A 21,624-nucleotide genomic window follows, 5' to 3' on the forward strand; every position below is an offset into this window, starting at 1 on the left:
CATATATCCTTCAAGGGTTCTTCAAGGAATATAGTACCAATATACCAAATGGAAGAACAATGAGAAATGACAGGCAGGGTGCAGCATTTCACACTTTACTACTTATGTCTTCTGTGATTTTATTGTCTTTTTAAAGGACATTTTAATGAAGCCAAACGTCAGTGTGTTTGTTTGTGCCATCATGCTGATCTGACTGTTTGTCTTCTGTTGTCTCTGTCCGTTCAGTCTAAGGAGTCTTCATCAGTCCTCAGCTGTGACATCTCTCCTGATGACCAGTTCATCGTCACCGGCTCCGGGGACAAGAAGGCTACGGTCTATGAAGTCATCTACTGAACTCTGATTGGCTAAAAGAGTCAACCTCATAATCAGGGGGGGCGGAGCCATGGCTCCCGCCTGCACCAATGACTGTACAGAGCATCAGTGGACAAGAAAGCAAGAGACACTCTACTGTGTGCTTTATTGTTTTGTTTACGTTAGAGGACGAGTTGAGAAGGAGAAGCACGGGGACACAGTCACATCTCTGGAAAGAATAAACTGTAAAATGTTTTTAATGCTCTGAGAACGCTGGTTAGTCTATTCCTCCAAAGAACTTCTTCTTTTCCTTTCTTTATGTTTCCCTTTTTTTAACAAAATAAAACCTCTGTAGTTACAAGAAATTAGCAAAACCTATTTTTTTAGCATTTCGAATTTTTCTCAAACTGTTCGGGTGACATTGAGGAAAAATACTGGTAGGAGGTCGTTCAAGGAAGGCTGAGAACTTTTCATGGAAATATAATACTGATACTCTGTGCTGTGAAGAAATAAAAAAAAATAAAAAATTCTGTTTCAGCTTGGCCGGTTCTGGCCTGATTCGTGGCACGTAGCTGCTCCTCAGCACCGTAGAAGTCTGACAGATGGCAGGATTCTTGGCTTTTTTTTTTTTTTTTTCCTAATTGAATTTCAGCAGCGACATGATTGTATCATCAATACTGTATACATCACACAACAGGACTACGGTTCCTGTCAATTGTCATGAGCTCAATTTGTCTCGATCCCTTATCTTTTTTTTTTTTTTCTTACACAAAAGTACAAAGATGGTCATGTTCTCAGGAAGGTTTAAAAAAGAAAACCAGAAGAAAAACCTGATCCTGGGAAAAGAAATGTGAAAAGGATTCAAACCACATGTTGTCTGTCTCTTTCTTCATTGTTAACACTTGAGCCTAAATGTGATTTTTCTATTGTATTTGTTAGGGCACATGTTAGGGCAGACAGGTATTTTCACAAATACATCATGAACCTTGAACCTTCTATATATGGACGTGTAAATAAAGCTCTCTAAAGACAAGAATTCTGGACTTGGATTTTCTTTGGGAGAACAGACTTGTTGTGAAGCACTGAGAAAATGTTAAGCATTACTTTAAACATTACCCTCAGATATAATAAACCTTAAAATGATAATGAGCCGCTGAATGCTCTGGCCACTCCTGCTGGGGTCAGACATGAAAATGGCTTATGTAATGTAATAATTACATTAACATTACATTAATAACATTTTCAGTAAAGTTTTGGAAAAGTCATGACATTAATGTGTGGATAATATTTTAGATGTGTTAAACAACTAAACTGCTATAACATGGAACTAAAATTTAAATGCAATGGAAGAAAAATAATGTGTCCAATATTAAACCAAAACAGGACATGAACTGTTCAGTATTTCCATAAATGTCTTACACACCCTATAGTTATGCACTTTAAAAGTATTGTTCTACGTTTATTTTATTTCAGTTTAGTTATTCATTTATATTATGCTATATAAAAGTTAATTGTTGCACATAGGCAATAAAACATTTTGCTGGACAATATATCGTCCCACAAATATGACAATAAATGATTATATTGTCGACCAGTTTAAAACCAAAATTACCACTGTTGTAATTATAATATATCATAAAATGAAAGTATAGCCTTTCAAGTGCAAAAGCATTTATATGCCATGAGTATTTTTTTCGATTGTCAAATACGGAAGCAGACCGCAAACACACAAACAAGATATATGAGTACTCTAATAAAGAGGAAAAAAACACCTGCGGAAACCACAGGAGACGGACTAACCCCGCTGTTTGTCATTCAGTGACGTCATAAAGATGCGACAGATCTGTCGTCAGACGCCTAAAAAGCCACAGGTGTATGAAGTTTCTCCCTAATTGGCTGCTCGGTTGGTCCAGACGAGGACCTTAGATAAGCGACATTAGCTAAGAGACATTACGGTGTTTCCTTCTACAGTTGGTGTTTGGATTCAGTGAGTTTTTAAAAGAAAATGCTGACACTAAACTTGATCAACAATGTTTGCACTGAACAGATACGTTGGGAGTTCTGCACACGGAGAGCAGGTCGAAGTTGTCAAGCGTCGGAGTCCATTCCTGAAACGGAAAGACAAGGTGAGCGATCGGTTTTCTATTTAATAATTGTAATTATTTGTCAAATGTTGTGTCAAGTCCAAAACATCAGTACTTAACATGACGTGTCGGTTTATTTTCCAGATTGATCGTCAAAGTACAAGACGGTGAACAAGCTAAAGTTCAAGCTAACGCTCAAGCTAACGCTAACGCTCAAGCTAACGCTCAAGCTAACGCTCAAGCTAACGCTCAAGTTCAAGATCAAGTTCAAGTTCAAGATCAAGTTCAAGATCAAGTTCAAGATCAAGTTCAAGGTCTTCAACACGGTAAGGATCGTCGTTTTTTTTTCTATTTGCGGCTGCCGTGCCGCTGCTGTGGTTTTCGAGGCCGCCGTGCCTTCTTTCGGTGCTATTGTAGCGCCTCCTCTTGGCTGCCATGCCAACTTATCTGTCATTTACCCCAGTGTAGCCATTAGCATCTCAGGAACATTTGTAGTTTTAATTTATAGTTCACTGGCAGTTCATGCAACTGAAAATACCACAATTTTGATGTCCCGTCGCGGTCGTTTCCCTCCGTTTTGGACGTTGCGATCGTTTCCCTCCGTTTTGGACGTTGCGATCGTTTCCCTCAGTTTTGGACGTCGCGATCGTTTCCATAATGTTGATGTCCCGTTCTCCTTCCATCTCCACCATTTTGGACGCTTCTGTTGCTGTCGAGAGTGACTACCTGAGTTCCAGCTACATCTATCAACATGGACGCCCTGGACTCTGAAAGTCATGTGAATTTACGTGCCTTTGTACTTTTGTCAATTCTCTGTAATATTGTAAATGTACATTCTCTGTAATATTGTAAATGTACATCCTTTGTAATACTGTAAATGTACATCCTTTGTAATACTGTAAGTGTAAATGTAGGTTACAGTTAGACTCCTGTCAGTGTGTGTTAAAGTGCTTGTTATGTGCTGTTGGTCTGTTACGTCCACTCCTGGTCTTCAGTCGACTGTGTGATCAGCGATGTCTGTATGTGGTGTCCGAGTTCCTTTGTTAAAGGTACTCTGTGGTGGTGTAGGCTTCACCCAAGCTGTCCTGAAACAAGTGAGACTCCGTGGTTTTTCCTGTCCCAGAGGTGTCGGTGCTGGATTCATAACAACCCTGGAAACCTGGGCTGTAAGCTGGATGTGTCCCAGGTGGGCTGATGTCCTCAGGTTTGTTTTTCCACATTGCTGAATATGTTGACATTAGTCTGCTGACTGACAGGTCTGGTTTGTGTCTAGGATTCTGTGGACCAGAGTTCACCAGGCATGGAGAAGATGGATCCTGGTTTAAGATGGTTCCTGAGGTGAGCTGAAGGATCGACTTTCTACAAAGTTTTTATTTTGACTAAATGTTGAATGTCAATGTTGCTTGTCTTTGTCTTGGGTCCAACAGACCAGAGACTGGAACCTACAGTACATCCTGGTCATGACTGCACCCATGATAATCCAGACCTGCCTCCTTCCTACTGGTTGTGTTAAGGTTTGTACTAAACTATAATCCCTCTTCTGGTCAGTTTGTAGTACTGTAGAAAACTTACTGCGCTCCTTCCTGTTTAGGTCCTGACCTCCCAAGGGCCCAGACTGACCACAGCTGACAGGAGTTTCATCCTAACAACTGTTTGTTTTGGGTTTTTGTGTGTGATCATCTCCTTATCCCCATAGATGTTTCCTAAATTGTTAAATGTCCCATTGCGCTTATTGTTTTTACTGTCATAACAGTTTGGACTGTCAGCTCTGGCCAGTCTTAGATTTGTTCTGTGGTCACTGATGACTTCAACTACATGCTTGATCCCAGATTGATTTTTGCTTTGCTTTAGTTTACAATCATTCACAGTGTATTGGATGTACTGGATTTCCTTCACACTCCACTCCACTGCTGTCCTTCTCCACCTCTTTTTCCTGGTGCTGAAGGAAATCCAGTCATGAATTCTTACTGTGCTGTACCATGGAGGCAGTTTCCAAAATCAGACATGGATCCATCTGATTTTGTGACCTGGTCCACCCATTGTACAGCATTAGCCTCCAAAAATACTACTAACCACTCAATGTGAGGTCCTTTGTTTTGTGATCAAGCGTTTGTAGTTATTCCATCAGTGGCCTTTTGTCTGCATCAGTTCATGCTTGCCTTGGTTGCTGTTTAACCTTGATGTTGTGCATTAACCTCCATTCCCTTTGGTTATACTGTCATTTAAGATTTTAAAAATAAACTATGTAATTTAACACAATTGCACTGTCCATTTTATTCCTCCCTTCCTCTTTAATTTATGTTCAAGGGATTTAAAAAAGACAGTTTTCATGAAACCAAATGCCCAGTTTAAAGTATTTACTTGTCAGCATTTTAAACTTTACATGTTAGCATTTAAGTTTTACATGTTGTGACTGAAACAGTCAGTCATTATGTTATGATTGATTTCCTATCTGGTTGTCCCTTTACTGGAAGTTTTCAGTGCATGGACATAGCCTGGTTGAGTTAGACTGTAGTTGTTTGGTTGTTTAGACTGTTTGGTTTTTAAAGTGGAGTGACTGATCATTTAATATGTGGTAGCCAATATAATATGGTCGTTTAAAGAGCAAAAAATGGATTAACAGTTAAAAATGTAAAGAACACAGGAGTTGGGCCCCATGGTGGTCATGGCCCCAAGGAGCTCTGGTGTGTGTTCCTTATTTTAATTTCTGAAATATGTGTATATATTGTATGCCCATACATTCATACTGTATATGTAGGTGTATATATCGTCACCCGAGAACCAACAAGGTCTATCTGACACATCTATTTATTTTATTTCACTAAACTACTCCAAAGTTGGTTAGGTCCATCTGCAGCACAATACTATAGCTGTAATTATAACATACACAGGTCAAGGCAACTTTTACAAAGGTCTATATCCACATATTTGGTTCAGTGTTGGTAGCACAAAGGTATATCTCCTTCCAAACCAGTAACAGAACGGCAGTTGTATCATGTGATCGGAACATGGCAGCCAGAGTTACTTGGAAAGCCTATTCAAGTTATTTTTATCTTGCTATATTGTTCATTATATAGTCTTTAATGATTAAGGATTTAGTTCTATGAAAATCATTAACACGATAATAGATTTTGTATGGTGTAGTAGTGGATCTATTGCTGAGTAGGAAAATAGATCTATGCCTCTTAGTATTACCATAAAAATAAATAAAATATATAGTATAAAAATGTTTGTCATTATAGACTTTTGTAATCCCAATATTTTTCATATATATATAGTTACCAAGGTCTGTCTGCAAATTTTGTAACCCATTATTCCCAGTAGGCATGCAAATGGAAGTGTTAAGATAGTTGTTTTTCAACTTTCTAACTCAAAGTATCATATTAAATAATATGAATATATAGTTAATGATTTAAAGATTGTGGATATCTGGTTTTGGATTTTCAATCTCGTTTTTCTCAAAACTGCACTTGGACCCTGTTAATTCTCGGCTGACGATATGCACTGTATATACAGTGGGTACGGAAAGTATTCAGACCCCTTTAAACTTGTCACTCTTTGTTTCATTTCAGCCATTTGCTAAAATCAAAAAAGTTCATTTTATTTCTCATTAATGTACACTCAGCACCCCATCTTGACAGAAAAAAACAAACGTAGACATTTTTGCAAATTTATTAAAAAAAGAAAAACTGAAATATCACATGGTCATAAGATTCAGTATTCAGACCCTTTGCTCAGTATTGAGTAGAAGCACCCTTTTAGCTAGTACAGCCATGAGTCTTCTTGGGAATGATGCAACAAGTTTTTCACACCTGGATTTGGGGATCTTCTGCCATTCTTCCTTGCAGATCCTCTCCAGTTCCATCAGTTTGGATGGTGAATGTTGGTGTACAGCCATTTTCAGGTTTCTCCAGAGATGCTCAATTGGGTTTAGGTCTAGGCTCTGGCTGGGCCAGTCAAGAATGGTCACAGAGTTTTTCCGAAGCCACTCCTTTGTTATTTTAGCTGTGTGCTTAGGGTCATTGTCTTCAGCCACTAGGGTACAGGAAGTTTATAGTGCCGGTCCCAAGCCCGGATAAATGGTGAGGGTTGCGTCAGGAAGGGCATTCGGCGTAAAACGTTTAGCTACATCAAATATGCAAATCAATAAAACGATTTCATACCAGATTGGTCGAGGCCCGAGTTAACAACGACCGCCAACAGTGCCGTTGACCAACAGGGTACTGATGGAAATTGGAGTACTGTTGGTCAGAGACAGAGAAGAAGAGGAGGGCATTTGGTTAGGAGAAAAAGAGAAAAGACGAAGAATAGAAGTGTTAGTCTGAAGTTTGGAACTTTGAATGTAGGTACAATGACAGGGAAAAGTAGAGAAATAGCTGATGTGATGGAGAGAAGAAGAGTAGATATTTTGTGTGTGCAGGAGACCAGGTGGAAGGGCAGTAAGGCTAGAAACATTGGAGGAGGCTACAAACTGTTTTATCATGGTTCAGATGGGAAGAGAAATGGAGTAGGGGTGATCCTAAAGGAAGAATATGTAAGAAATGTGGTAGAGGTGAAAAGAGAGTCAGACAGGTTGATGTGTGTGAAGGTAGAAGTAGAAGGAGAGATGATTAATGTTGTTAGTGGTTATGCCCCACAGGTGGGCTGTGAGTTGGAAGAAAAGGAGAAGTTCTGGAAGGAGCTAGATTGGATGGTAGAGAGTATCCCCAGGAGAGAGAGAGTGGTGATTGGAGCAGACCTAAATGGTCATGTAGGGGAAGGGAACAGAGGAGATGAGGAAGTGATAGGTAGGTTTGGTGTTAGGGAGAGAAACGTAGAAGGACAGGCAGTGGTAGATTTTGCAAAGAGAATGGAAATGGCTGTGGTAAACACATATTTCCAAAAGAAAGAGGAACATAGGGTAACTTACAAGAGTGGAGGCAGGTCCACACAGATAGATTATATTCTATGTAGAAGATGTAATCTGAGTGAGATTAGAGACTGTAAGGTGGTGGCAGGTGAGAGTGTAGCCAAACAACATTGGATGGTAGTGTGCAAGATGATGATGGAGGTGACAAAAAGGAAGAGAGTGAAGACAGAGCAGAAGAGCAGTGGTTCACCAGTGGTGGAAACTAAGGAAAGAGACATGTTGTGAAGACTTCAGGAAGGAAGGAAGGGCAGTTCTGGGCCGTGTTGAGAAATTCCCAGCTGCAGTGATGCTAGGTATGTCCTCTGTGCAGAGAAAGGAGGACAAAGAGACCTGGTGGTGGAATGAGGAGATCCAGGAGAGTGTGCAGAGAAAGAGATTAGCGAAGAACACATAGGACAGTGACAGAACAGAAGAGAACAGACTGGAGTACAAAGAGAGGACAAGGGAGGTGAAGAGGGAAGTGGCCAAGGCCAAACAAAAGGCATATGAGGAGTTGTATGAGAGTTTGGAAACAAAGGAAGGAGAAAAGGAGTTGTATAGATTGGCGAGACAGAGAAATCAAGCTGGGAAGGATGTGCAGCAGGTGAGGTTGATTAAGGACAGAGAGGGGAATGTGATCACAAGTGAGGAAAGTGTGCTGAGAAGATGGAAGGAATACTTTGAGGAGTTGTTAAATGAGGAAAATGAAAGGGAAAGTAGAAACGAGGAGCCAGAGACTAGTAGGAAGAAGGTAGATCAGGTTAGAAAGGATGAAGTTAGAAAAGCCCTGAAGAGGATGAAGAGTGGAAAGTCAGTTGGTCCTGATGACATACCAGTGGAAGTATGGAAGTGTTTAGGAGAAGTGGCAGTAAATTTCCTGACTGGTTTGTTTAACAGAATTTTAGAGACTGGCAAGATGCCTGATGAGTGGAGAAAAAGTGTTCTGGTGCCAATTCATAAGAAGGGTGATGCACAGAGTTGTAACAACTACAGAGGGATAAAGTTGATGAGCCATACAATGAAGATTTGGGAACGAGTAGTTGAAGCTAGGTTGAGGCAGGAAGTGGAGATTTGTGAACAACAGTATGGTTTCATGCCTAGGAAGAGTACCACAGATGCAATATTTGCCTTGAGGATGTTGATGGAGAAGTACAGGGAAGGTCAGAAGGAGCTGCATTGTGTATTTGTAGATCTAGAAAAGGCATATGACAAAGTGCCAAGGGAGGAATTGTGGTTTTGTATGAGGAAGTCAGGAGTGGCAGAGAAGTATGTTAGTTTGGTGCAGGACATGTATGAGAATAGTACAACAGTAGTGAGGTGCGCTGTTGGGAGGACAGAAGACTTCAAAGTGGAGGTGGGACTACATCAAGGATCGGCCCTGAGCCCCTTCTTGTTTGCTGTGGTGATGGACAGATTGACAGATGAGGTCAGACAGGAGTCCCCATGGACTATGATGTTTGCAGATGACATTGTGATCTGTAGTGAGAGTAGGCAGCAGCTAGAAGAGAACCTAGAGAGGTGGAGGTTTGCACTAGAAAGAAGAGGAATGAAGGTCAGTCGCAGCAAGACAGAGTACATGTGTGTAAACGAAAGGCAGAACAGTGAAATAGTGAGGCTACAAGGAGCAGAGGTGGTGAAGGTGCAGGAGTTTAGGTACTTAGGATCAACTGTTCAGAGCAGCGGAGACTGTGGAAGAGAGGTGAAGAATAGAGTACAGGCAGGATGGAACAGCTGGAGAAAAGTGTCAGGAGTGATCGGTGGCAGAAGAGTGTCAGCTAAGGTGAAGGGAAAGGTTTACAGGACAGTGGTGAGACCAGCCATGATGTATGGTTTAGAGACAGTAGCAATAGGCAGAAGACAGGAGGAGGAGCTGGAGGTGGCAGAGTTAAAGATGCTAAGATTCTCTTTAGGAGTGACAAGAATGGACAGGGTCAGGAATGAGGTCATTAGAGGGACAACACAGACAGGAAGGTTTGGAGAAAAAGCTAGAGAAGCCAGATTGAGATGGTTTGGACATGTGCAGAGGAGGGACAGTGGATACATTGGTAGAAGAATGTTAGAGATGGAGCTACCAGGTAGGAGAAAGAGAGGAAGGCCAAAGAGGAGATATATGGATGCAGTGAGGGAGGACATGCAGGTAGTTGGAGTCAGAGTAGAAGATACAGAGAACAGGGAGAGATGGAAATCAATGATTTGCTGTGGCAACCCCTGAAAAAGGGACAAAGCCGAAAGAAAAAGAAGAACTAGTGTGTTCAGCTGTTTTTGTGTTCGACTGAATCTTTTCATTTCCACCTTTAGTTTTAAAGCAACACTAATCAGTGCAAATAACTCATGAACAAATACTACTTTGAGACTGACCAAAGCTCTTCAGGCAGCTGTGTTATGACTACAAGTTCTAATTTGGGCTCATCAGACCAGAGAATTTTATTTGTCCCCATCTTGGAGTCCTTCAGGTGTTGTTTTAGTAAACTCTATGCAGCCTTTCATGTGTCTTACACCGAGGAGAGACTTCAGTCGAGCCACTCTGTCATAAAGCCCCGACTGGTGGAGGGCTACAGTGATGGTTGACTTTCTACAACTTTCTCCCATCTCCCGACTGCATCTCTGGAGCTCAGCCACCGTGATCTTTGGGTTCTTCTTTACCTCTCTCACCAAGGCTCTTCTCCCCCAATTGCTCAGTTTGGCTGGACGGCCAGGTCTAGGAAGAGTTCTGGTCATCCCAAACTTCTTCTATTTAAGGATTATGGAGGTGCTCTTAGCAACCTTAAGTGCAGCAGATATTCTTTTGTAACCTTGGCCAGATCTGTGTCTTGCCACTATTCTGTCTCTGGGCTCTTCAGGCAGTTCCATTGACCTCATTTGCTCTGACACGCACAGTGAGCTGTAAGGTCTTATATAGACATACAGATATAGATATATGGCTTTTATAATCAAGTCCAATCAGTTTAATCAAACACAACCGGACTCCAATGAAGGTGTAGAACCATCTCAAGGAGGACCAGAAGAAATGGACAGCATGTGAGTTAAATATGAGTGTCACAGCAAAGGGTCTGAATACTTACGACCATGTGATATTTCAGTTTTTCTTTTTTAATAAATTTGCAAAAAATTCTGTCTTTTTTCTGTCAAGATGGGGTGCTGAGTGTACATTAATGAGAAATAAAATTGACCTTTTTTGATTTTAGCAAATGGCTGCAATGAAACAAAGAGTGACAAATTTAAAGGGGTCTGAATACTTTCCGTACCCACTGTATGTAGTGTGTGATTTAGAGAAGCCCAGAAAGAGCCGTTGTTGCTGGGTAACAGTTGAGAATGGCTATAAAACAATAACAGGAGATGCCTGAGAGGATGAACATGAGTTGGATTTATTTTTTCACACTTTTTTTTGGTACAGCACATGGGAAATGTATCAGGAAACAGGAATGAAAACACAGTGCATTAAGAAAAGAGGAACTAAACACGAGCTTGTCCTTTGTTATACTGTAGGAACAGAAAGCAGAGGCAGGAGAGAGAGAGAGAGAGAGGTCCCATACAACACCCTAAATATTCACGCTGTGTCAACAAATGCATAGCCATTATACAGCGTCGCTGTGAGCAGCGTACAAGCTCGTGGATGAGAGTATTCTTGAGTTTTCTCTGTTACTTACAGAAATAGAGACAGAAGAAGGCGTTAAAACTGTACAGATAAGAACGGACCCCTGGCTGCTACGGTGGCCACTGTTTGAGTCCCTCTGAATGTTCAGTCAATCCAACGGCTTTTAAATGCTAGCGCTGCATCAGCTCCATTTACAAATGTATTAAGTTGCATACTGTTCTGTTAGAATTCATATTTATCGTCAGGCTGGATATGAGAGCGACTGTTGTTACGGTGGGGAGTCCTGTTTGTTCAGCAGATGAGGAGAAACCAGCATGCAGTAAACAGAGTAACCTCAGTGATGAGCAGGTCTGGATCAGACAGATACTGTGTTAAAGTACACAAGGACTGGAAACAGACTAAAGTACATTCAAAAATATTTTCCTTTAAATGTGGTTTTTCAGAAAACAAAACAAAAACAGACTATCAATTTTGTGTGGGTTAACTGGTCAGATAAAACCACTGCCTGGAACTGTCCCCAAAATCTGAAGACAGTGTTCAAGAAAGTGTTTCACTGATGGTTTACTTTTTTCCTATCCACAGAAAACTACATATACATCAACATTATTTAAGAAGCGTGACTGACGTGTGATAAAAAATAATATGGTTGTTTAAATGTCTTCCTTTAGCTTTTTATGTTTACGTGTATGCTAAGTCTGAAGCTAGCTAAGAAGGGAATAATTACAGTAGGAAAAATAATTTTACCTAGTGGATGGTAATAAAATGAATCAAATTCTGTCAACACTTAAATCTTTACTGATTGTGTCTAAATATGTAAAATTGAAGAGCGATTCCTGAACATGATGAAGAAGCTCAACTTAATAAATGTATTTGACTGTTATGGTATATAAAATGTCACATTGTGATATGCTCAAGTAGACAGCCACAGTATGAAGCTAACGTATGACTGTACTTCAGTCTAAGCTAAGTTAGCTTAAGCCAGTACTTCTCAAATAGTGGGACGAGCCTCTCTGGGGGAGGGCGTGGTAAGGTGCTTCCAGTGTAATATGGCACGCATGTATCAATGCTGTAATGCTTGAATGAATGATGGTTTGTACAGATAAAAATATGCGCATTATCAGGTTCTCAATAGTATTTCAATTCGTAGTGGGTGGATCGTGAGTGGGTGGGGTGAAAATATTTCTGTCCCCAAGGGGGGTGAGGGGGCATGACAGAAATTAAATGGAGAACCACTGGCTTAAGCTAAGATGACATTTACATGGGATTACACAGATACTAGCAGGTGTGATTTGTTCCATACAGTTAGTGTCAAGCTAACAGATTTTGTATCCTCATGTTCAGGAGTTAGCCTGCAGCTAGCAGTAGCTTCGATCTTAGCATACACACATGAGATTATTAATAATATAAACAAACAAACAAAAATAAATGAAAATGTATAATTTTAAAAATCTTTTCAATCATTTTGAACTCTTTAGTATCTCAAATAAATGCAGCCATTAGCTTATCAAACAAAATTTGGCCTGTGCACTTTGACCACTAGGGTTCACTATAGAAGGACTGAGTTGAACTGTATTTTCTCTGTTTAATGAAGACAGAAAAAAGAAGTGTACAAAAATCAGACAAACATTTAATTCATAACTGCTGAGTACAGTTGCTGATGTTAATTTGCAGATTTTAGTTTGCTGTACAGTAGGTTAGCCTTGCTGCTATGTCATCCAGTGATGAGCGGCTGTCGTCAGGAGAACAGTCCAGAGGAAATAGAGGGGAACAGTTCAGCTGATGCTCTGTATTTGTGTGTTGGTCCTGGGAGGATCCAGAGACTCTGCTGCTCATTAGACGCTGCCTTTGTCTGACCAAACAAAATAGATATTAGGAAGTGAGATGGGGAGTGTGGCGATGAATGTTTAATTGGGTGGTGTGTGTGTGTGTGTGTGTGTGTGTGAAAGAGAGAGAGAGAGAGAGAGAGAGAGAGAGTGAGTGTTTGTCTTCTCTTTTCTACCTCAGGGGAGTGTGTCCAAGTGTGTGTTCTTGTTTGATGACGTGTTCCTTGTGTAACTATGTGTTGCTGTGTGTTAAAGTGTTCGGTGACATGATATGCAGATATGAGAAGCAGCCCCCCCACCACCACCACCCCCTGTCTCACCCTCCTCCTCCGTCTCACAGCGTCATCACTCCCCAGCCCCCGACACCTCTCGCCGGGGAGAGCGAGCTGCGGCGTCAGCCTCATTAAGGCCTCCACTGTCTGGCTAATGAATCGATTGTGTGGTATCAGTGCTCCTGGCTGCTGCTCCCACAGTGCCGCTCCCCACCTCCTCTGGGGGCCTCCCTTCCACTGAGCTCTTAATCAGGAAACAGCCCTAATTACCCTGCCCCCCCCCTCCTTCCTTTCATTTCTCTTCCTCACGCTTTCTCCTCATCTTTCCCTTCCTTTCTTCTCACGACTTTATCTTTATGCTCCACTGCCCTTTCCCTTTGTCCTTCTTATCTCGCCCCCACCCTCCCTCTCTGTCTCTCTCCATGCTACCATGCCTCATCCCTGGGCTAAAAGTGGAAGGCGGAGGAGAGAGGCAGCACTGGGAAGCTTCCACAGTAGTTTATATCACAGCAGAAAAAAAGGGGGCAGCGGGGCTGGTGGGTAAGAGAGAGAGGGAGTTAGAGGGACTTAAGAAGACGGAGACAGAGGTGCTGCAGCTGCTGATGTAATGAGGATTAGGAGTTGGCAGGGCAACCCACTGCACCTCCTCCTCCTCAGTCTCCGTCCTGTCATGGCGGGCCCTCAGTACACCACCTCATACACCGTGGCCTTCTTGTCCCCAGATCCTGTCACTATGTACTTGTCGTCCGGAGAGACGTCGCAGCTCAGCACAGACGAGGACTCCTTGGACTGGGAGCCAGGCAGGAAACAAGGCCACGCAGCCAGGAGGGAGAGACGGAGATATGACGATGGATGGATGGAGACAGATGGAGGGGACGAGGCAGAGAAAGAGAGAGGTTAGAAAAAGACATGAGTCATCATTTAATCCTCAGCCATTCAAGACATATTTGCATTTCAAAACAGTTTGCAATTATTTTCAAACAGACAACTGCACGGCTCCAGGATGCTGACTCATTCATCTGCTTCAGTGTGAAACAAGCTGCTCTTTATCTCCTTTTTTCTCCTCTCTCTGTCTCCCTCTGGAGACAAGCAGCCTCATTAACTGCAGGTTTAAGCATCACTGGCAGCACATTACTGATGGCTGCACAACTTCCCTTCTTTTCTGGCACGTGTCTGCAGGACCAGACCTGGACACCTGGCTACAGAGGATCTGAGGTTAGTCACTACTCTCTCTCTCTCTCTTTCTTTTACAGCGCCATCTCTCATTCCTGAATGCTCCTCTGTTTCCTCCTTGTCTTTGTAACACAGATTTAGAGTTTGTGCTAAGAATGACAAAGAGCATTTTATTATGTAAAACCAAATCACAGAATTTAGTTCAGAAGACAAGGGTTTAAAACACTGCCTCCCTGATTTCACAGAAGGTTGATGCTGAATTACTAGTTGGACTAGTTTCATCCACTTGTACAAGTTCCTTGTATACAACTGACTATAGCAGAGTAGTCCAGTGGAATGCACTGCTGACAATGGTGCAGGAGACCTGGGTTCAAATCCTGGTCTCAGTTAACTTTCTTTTTGGACTTAAACTTAGCTGTGGATGTCAAAAATGGACATTTTATTCACACTTGTACTCATACAATGCAGTCTTTCCCCTGTTGAATTATTTAGACTCATGGAGGACTGAACCTATGGAGACAATAAAAACGCAGATAAGGTCAGTAAAGTAAGACTGTACAATATAAAAGGTCAGACAAAAGGTCAGCGGAGAACTAAACGGACAGGGATTAAAAAAATTAGAACTAAAGATGGTGAGTCTTACAGAGAGCTAAGCACAGAGCAGTGGAGAGCGCATTTATGGATAAAACTGAGGGAGAGGAGTGAGAATGTGGAGCAGACAGTGATAAAACTGGAGAGAGGACGGAGAAGCTGTGTTTTCTACAGTGACAGGACAGAGACAGGAGGACGCTGGGCATTTGGATAACAAAGCTGAGAGCCAGCTTTCTCCTTCAAGTCCAGGGGGACAGACAGGAGCTGCCAACACTGCTGCCCACTGTAGCTTTAAGGAGTGTGACAGCTGCACACACTCACACACACACATCCCACTTTAGCTGTGACGAAACCTCAAACTCAGGTGTTAACCCCCACTACATTTAGGAAATAATAAGGGCTTTAACAAACGTTTTTTCCTCTCCCTCACAGGCGTATGCAGCACAAAATCACAATAATTCATATTCTGTATTTCTTTGTCTAGGTGTAGGGGTGAAGATGAAGGTCCTCAAAGACCTGTTCTCGTCTCCTACCTGGAAAATGCTGGCTCCGTACGGTGTCCTCCACGCATTCAGAAGATTGTCTTTTCCTGTGCTCACAAACCATTTGCCTAAAAACACACAGACACACAGGAGGTCAGAGAAGGAGGACCTGAGCTGATGGGATGGTTTGAGGATAAAATTATTGTATTGGGATTTCTAAGTAATGCTGTTTGTTGTTTTTTTTTTTAAATAAACTTTAAGGCCAGAATAATGACATGGTCCTGGAATGACTCCAAATGTTACAGGCTCCCCCTAGTGGTATTTTAAAACCACTCGTTAGGTTTGTGTCTCTTACATGGAATTCTATTAAGCTTTTTCTTTCACTATTACCAGAGTAATGGAAGTTAACCAAGGTCAAACTACTGTGGTTACTATTAATGGCCGGTTGTTATGATCATCTGTGGCAAAGGGTTTTGTTAAGAACACTTTGGAAAATCAATGTGTGTACAGAATGTGTGCGTGTGTGTTCATACCACAGAAGGCAAACTTGAGGGAGAGAACGCAGCTCTCGTGGAGGTGCAGCTGGTATTTGTCAGGTTTGGAGACGTGCAGGACTTCCACGTTGCTGCTCTCCATTCCCACAGCCAACCACTCTCCTGTTGGACAGTAGCCCAGAGAGAAGATCTGCAGACAGAGGACAGAACAAAAAGAAAAGAATCAGAGCATGTTGAAAGAAGGGATCGAGGGGGGAAAAGGAGAAGTTAGAAGGTGAGGTGAGCTAAACAGAAAGGAGTGAAGGTACAGAAATGAAAACAGGGCTGGAATGAAAGAGCGTTTGAGGAAAGATGAACGAGGAGGGAAGATAAGGTTGATGAAAGAAGAAGATCAATGAAAGGAAGTAGGAGGATGGATGAAGGAATTAAGAGGGAATGTGGGATAACAAGAGAAGGGGATAAAGATGATGAGTGAAAAGACGAAGAAAAAAAGAGAGACGGGGGTGAGTTAGAGTGAGACTTCAAGAGAGAGAAAGCCATTTGACGGTGGGTCGAAACTCATCTGGCACCTGTGGTCAACTCTATTGGCCTGATGTGACGGTGTCCGCTAAATAAATTTAAGGTACATTTTGGGTGGTTTCCAGCCCTGTGTAGAATCTAATTTTAGGACCGTTTCTGCTGCCAAGGCTCTGGGAGAAATCTCTCCAAATATAATCTCAGCCGTATCAAGACCTATTAATACAAATTAGAATTACATTTAATGCCAAGTGCATTAGCATCAAGTTTTAATAGACCCAGTGAAAAATAAGGGTTGATGCTAAGCCACTGCAATTACCCATGATGCACACCGAACCCACACTGAATAAATATGAGGAACCTAATTTCAAACTTTACATTTGATTAGCTGTAACAATGAACTAATTAGTAACTTAAAATGGTCTGACGTGATTGGCTCACATTTTTGTATTTTAACTTACAACAAATATCTGTAAAGTTCATTAACAGACTTTGTAATGTTAATTTACATTTAACATAATATTGACTTTATGTCATAGGTGTTTTTAAGGTCAAGGTTATCTTAAATGGAAATCTTTAGGTCCATCACAGCAGAATGTATTTTGTCAACTGGGGCTGCATAAATAAACTGGACTTGACTGGACTCAATACTGCATACAGAGCTGAGAGCCTGGTGGTGGGATGTGGAGCTGAAATGATGACATTAACCAAGAGGCATCCACACCCAAACACCAGCCTTTAAATCACCTACAGTGGTGGCTCCAGCTCCCTGTTCCATTCTGAGTGTGGGTCCTGTGAGCTAACGGAGGTGTAGCTAATGAAGCGGCTGAGCTGAGCTTATCTGTGTGTGTGTGTGCGGACCTGTGAGGTGAAGTCGTGCTGCTGCAGCTGTCTTCCCTCTCTCAGGGCCGAGCAGCGGACCGTGTTGTCCGGTCCTCCCGTCCACAGCTTGGTGCCATCGTTGGAGATGTCGATGCAGCTCGCTCCGTCTGTGTGACCCTGGAACTGTCTGAGAGGGGGAGAGACACAGGAGATTCAGAGACAATACACACACCAGCTCACTACTTCCATGGCCTTCCTCTCTGCCTCTTATCTCTTGTACATGTCAAACCACATATATTTTTATCCCTCCTTTTCCTCTCTGCTGCCCTCACACCACCCACATGTGACCGAACACACACTCTTGACTTGACACAATCCTCTATCTCTTTCTTGTATTTTTTTTTTAGCTCTACTTTGCCAAATTCTTCCCATCCACATCCTCTCTGGCTAACTCTACACATCTTCCCTCTTTTTTTTTCTTATTGACATTGCTTTATTTTCACTTCAAAAGTTTCCACAACCTCTTCTCCTCCTTCCTCTCCTTTCTCACAACATATTCTATTTGTGTAAGTAGGGCAGCAGCAGCAGAGTTTTTAAAGTTTTGTTTCCCCGTCCTCTCACCTGACCAGGGTCTGGTTGTGAAGGTCCCAGACCACGATGTTTCCATCACTGCAGCAGGAGAAGCAGACCTTGTTGTCAGGAGAGATGGCCAGAGCGTAGCAGGCCGGAGCAGATGATGTCAGCTCTGCCTTGATGCGTGGAGTGGGCGTGGCTAAATCCCAGATGGACAGAGTGCTGGCCTCCCCGCCCACGATCAGGGTTCGGCCGTCAGGGAGGATTTTACAGGAGCGGATGTAGTTATCCCTGTTCTGAATGGACAACATGAGAAATACAGTGAGGCCTTCAGGTGCATCATGGACTAGTTAGTATCACAATTACTGTCAGTGTCATCTCAGGTTCCTGAGGCAGTAAAACTACCTGCCTGAGGGAACGACCAGTGTCTACTCTGAGGACTGATGTCGTAAAAAACTTTTTCATTTTTCAACAAACATCTTGTTTGGCTGATTATACTTTTAATTCAGAAAAATGATGACAGGTATTTCCCCAGTCTTTTCAGGATATTATTATTATAAGTGCAGGTGGAGAAATGTTTTTGTTATCTTGAGCTGCAAAACATCTAACAAAATTATCTATGATAGTGCAGCACAGAATAGTGAGTCAAAGCCAGACTTTCTTGGACAGACTGTGGGTTGATGGGAGGCCTATGTTGACTTTGGTCATTTTGGAACCTTTTGCAGACACAAAATCTAAAAAATTAAATGAATGTCTAATGAGTAGATGTTGAAATTCAAGTCAAATACATTTCTTGACTTCAATTTCAATAATACCAGTCATAACGTTTTGTTGCAATTTGCGAGTGTAATAACTTTTCTGGAGTTGGGATTTGTTTCTTAAATTTGAATAATCTGATTGGATTTTGGTGTTTTGATTATTGTCTTAAAAATGTATTTAAAAACTTTTAATAAGTAAATCCACATTTAACAGATGAAAATAAACTATATTTGTAACCATGAACATTATATTTTTAGACCTGTTGGTCAACGGAGTGAAAGCCCTAATGATAAGGTTTAGTTTCTCAGACATCCAGGTCATTTTGATCCAAAGCAGTTGAGTAGAAGGCAACTGGATTCTCTTGGTTTCACCCAAACATCTTCTAGAAGTCCAGTTGGCGTTCACTCAACTGCTTGGTAAGAACATTTCTGATTCAGACTTTCTCATGTCTCACCAGACAGTCCAGCTGGGCCATTGGACTCTTGGTGCCCGGCTGGCTGATGTCCCACACTTTGACGCAACCTTTTCCTCCAGTGTAGACGTGACGTGTGGAGGTGCTGATGGTGACGGCACACACCACCTCTCCGTGGTTCAGGGTGTGAATCTGTCGGGCGTGGCGAGGGATTCCTGGGCCCAGCAGGGCGTCAGGGGGAAATGGCACCGGCTGCATCTGCCCGTCAGCACTGACGTGGAACGAGTAGGCTCTAGAGATAAAGAGATGGAAGGAAACAGATGAGTCAATACTTTTCAAAAAAAGTGGAGGTCAGGCTAAAAATAAGCTGATTGTGCTTGTGGAGAAACGTGCAGAGAGATGGCAGAAAAAAAAGGAATCAATCAGTCAATAAATGGCTGTAAAAACCTTCAGGTGAAAACACACAATACTGAAACCACAGACATCAAATCTCCAAGTTGTGAGGAATGATGAAGCATCATGGCCCTGACACTTCAGTGATATTTCCCTGAATCCTGGCAATTACTCGTCTCACTGTAGCTGTGGGCAGGAATACATAATGGCTGATTGTATTACAGGGCACAGTCTGTGCAGCATAGCTAATGGCTGATCAATACACTGGTAGTTAAAAGGCAGGGCTGGCTTTGGATTTCAAATTATCACCAGAGAAATGATTTACTTCACAACAAATGACAAGAACAACAATAATTTTCAGACCGTCTGTAAACGTCTCTCCTCTGGACATTTAACATTCCTCAGTCTGTGTCAACAAGCTTCATCAGGAATGAATATGACGGACTAGAAAGTCCAGGGCACTTTGAGACACAGTTTTGTTATTGACTGATTTGCAGACGGACAGTTGATGCCGTCGTGGCTTTTGCAGTCTGAAATATTTATTTTGCTCACGCTTCTGTTTTAACAGAAATGGAAATAAACTGTTTAACTTCAGCAGCAGCCATAAACACACCAGGAAATGAGATTCGACCCTTCCAAGCAGCTGACGCTACTCAATTTAAAACAAGTTAAAACTTACGGTTTTCCACCAGAGGAGCTGGGCAGAGAGGAGGGCAGCCCTGCTGCTCTCAGGTGAGAACGGGAGTCATAGGCCACCTGGTGGAGAAAAATCAGAATAAATATGTAAATCCTTGCAGCGCAGTGCAGATAGTCTGGAACTTTCTTCCAGACGTTTTTAGAACCCAAAGGTCAAGTTATTGTTCAAATATTATATATTTTACACAAAGTTTCCCCACATATTCTTAATGGTTATGGGTTTTTTTTCAAGTGTTAGCACATCGTCTTGTGAAATTTTAAAAAAGTTAAGTCAAATGGTTAACATAATTTAGCACATTATCAAAACAAACAACAAAACTTGTAAAAACACACATCAGTGACTCAGGAGTAACCCCAGGTGTTAAAGATGTTTTTCTAACATGAGAAACTGTTAAAAAAAAACCCCATAACAACAGCTGATGAGGGCGTTTTAGGATCTGCTTTACTCCCATAAAGGTATTTGATGTCATAGGGGTGAACTCCTAGCACTCCCATGTGTAACTCAGGGTTCCGCGGGTGGAATGTCAGGGAGGTGTAAAAACTGAGACATGAATTTGAGCCCAAGTGATCATTAAAGGACCGTCAATCACATTGACTCTAAGATTAATGTGGTAAAAGACAGTTTAACAGTACGGTAATGCATTCACACTAACAACATACAAGCAAACAGTCCTGTATGTGAACTACAAAACTATAATTTTGCGAATCTTAAACGTGAAAATTAAATCACTTGTATTTGTCCAATTGACAACTAAACAAGAGTGTCAGATTTAAGGAGTTAAAAATGCTCAAATCAATAACTAAACCTATATTTAACAAGACCTATAAACGTTGACAATAAAAGTATTTTTATCTATGTTTCAGTCTAATATTTTAGTATTCATTAGTTGACAAATCATTTCAGACATCCTTTTTTTAAATGTTGCAAATCCACCTTTCAAAAAGATCCAAGGTCACTAAAGGTATCCTGCACTTCAGTTTGGACACATTAATTACATTTTGTTTTACATATCTGTTACTTCTGTCAGCACGAATCACAAGATTTGAATAATCATGACTGGATTTCTGATAGAGCACATTCACTGAGCTTTGAGGTCAGAAGGTCAGACCTGATGCTGAATCATAAATCAAACCCTGACAGAGCACAATAACCGCGACCTCTTCTCACCATGGAGCTTCGAGAGTAGGCGCTGGCTGCTGCACTGATTTGCGGGGAGAGGGTCAGAGCTCCACCGAAACCTCCTGGACTCGCCAGCTCCCCGTTCAGTCCTGCGTGGGATACCACGCCAAAATGAGCTGGGTATGAACCAGGGGGCACAGACAGGGGGCTGCGGAGAGCTACGGACAGAGGGAGAGAGGAAGGAGGGATGGGAGTAAAGGAGGGAAACACGATGGTCAAGGACAACACACTTACAGGAGTACGATAATACTGTTAGCTTTTTTCCCACCACTCAACTCATGTTGCTCACAATTTGAGGTCAAAGCTGACTTTGGATTCACTTCTGCTACGGTTTAATCAGATTCTGCTACAGAGCAGTGATATATGTAGGAATAAGGTCATGCCAAAGGTCGTGACAAAGAGAGGGAGGAAAAAACGAGGGTCAGACAGACAACTATTAGCTTTAGCAATAGTGTCAAACAAAAAAAAACTTTCCCAAAAGAACTTTTTCGAGGTGTGTAAAAGGCGAGTGCAGAGGAATCTAATGTAAAACCTGGAGAATACTGTGAAGAAAGCAAAAATATTACAACTTATTATTAAT

At 41.9% G+C, this 21,624-nt stretch overlaps 2 protein-coding genes and 2 long non-coding RNA genes across 10 annotated transcripts in view; 2 read left to right on the forward strand and 2 right to left on the reverse strand.

Moving 5' to 3' along the window:
* tle2a (TLE family member 2, transcriptional corepressor a) overlaps positions 1-1,025 on the forward strand; it is a 32,872-nt gene extending 31,847 nt beyond the window's left edge. Inside the window, 1 exon segment of the mRNA XM_017042504.2 lies at positions 226-1,025. Coding sequence (XP_016897993.1) covers positions 226-333 — 108 coding nt within the window. The 3' untranslated portion in view covers positions 334-1,025.
* On the reverse strand, positions 903-3,179 carry LOC112486785 (uncharacterized). The gene is made up of 2 exons (XR_003049273.1): positions 2,914-3,179; positions 903-2,399 (listed from the first exon to the last, which is right to left on the reverse strand). It is a non-coding gene; the product is annotated as an uncharacterized LOC112486785 (long non-coding RNA).
* LOC103398159 (uncharacterized) lies at positions 2,279-15,442 on the forward strand. The gene is made up of 5 exons (XR_001761745.2): positions 2,279-2,417; positions 2,520-2,701; positions 13,676-13,849; positions 13,938-14,168; positions 15,202-15,442. It is a non-coding gene; the product is annotated as an uncharacterized LOC103398159 (long non-coding RNA).
* tle2b (TLE family member 2, transcriptional corepressor b) overlaps positions 10,605-21,624 on the reverse strand; it is a 67,540-nt gene continuing 56,520 nt past the window's right edge. For all 7 annotated transcript variants that reach the window (XM_025054262.1, XM_017042479.2, XM_017042498.2 and 4 more), the window contains 8 exons: positions 21,033-21,202; positions 19,848-19,924; positions 18,818-19,067; positions 17,653-17,900; positions 17,071-17,218; positions 15,733-15,883; positions 15,251-15,327; positions 10,605-13,742 (listed from right to left, as the gene is read on the reverse strand). In XM_025054262.1, the coding sequence (XP_024910030.1) occupies positions 13,635-13,742; positions 15,251-15,327; positions 15,733-15,883; positions 17,071-17,218; positions 17,653-17,900; positions 18,818-19,067; positions 19,848-19,924; positions 21,033-21,202 (1,229 nt within the window). In that variant the 3' untranslated portion in view covers positions 10,605-13,634. The remainder of the gene's footprint in view (positions 13,743-15,250; positions 15,328-15,732; positions 15,884-17,070; positions 17,219-17,652; positions 17,901-18,817; positions 19,068-19,847; positions 19,925-21,032; positions 21,203-21,624) is intronic.

This window comes from Cynoglossus semilaevis, chromosome 2, assembly GCF_000523025.1.
Source record: "Cynoglossus semilaevis isolate Cse_v1.0 chromosome 2, Cse_v1.0, whole genome shotgun sequence".
NCBI classification, from domain to species: Eukaryota; Metazoa; Chordata; class Actinopteri; order Pleuronectiformes; family Cynoglossidae; genus Cynoglossus; species Cynoglossus semilaevis.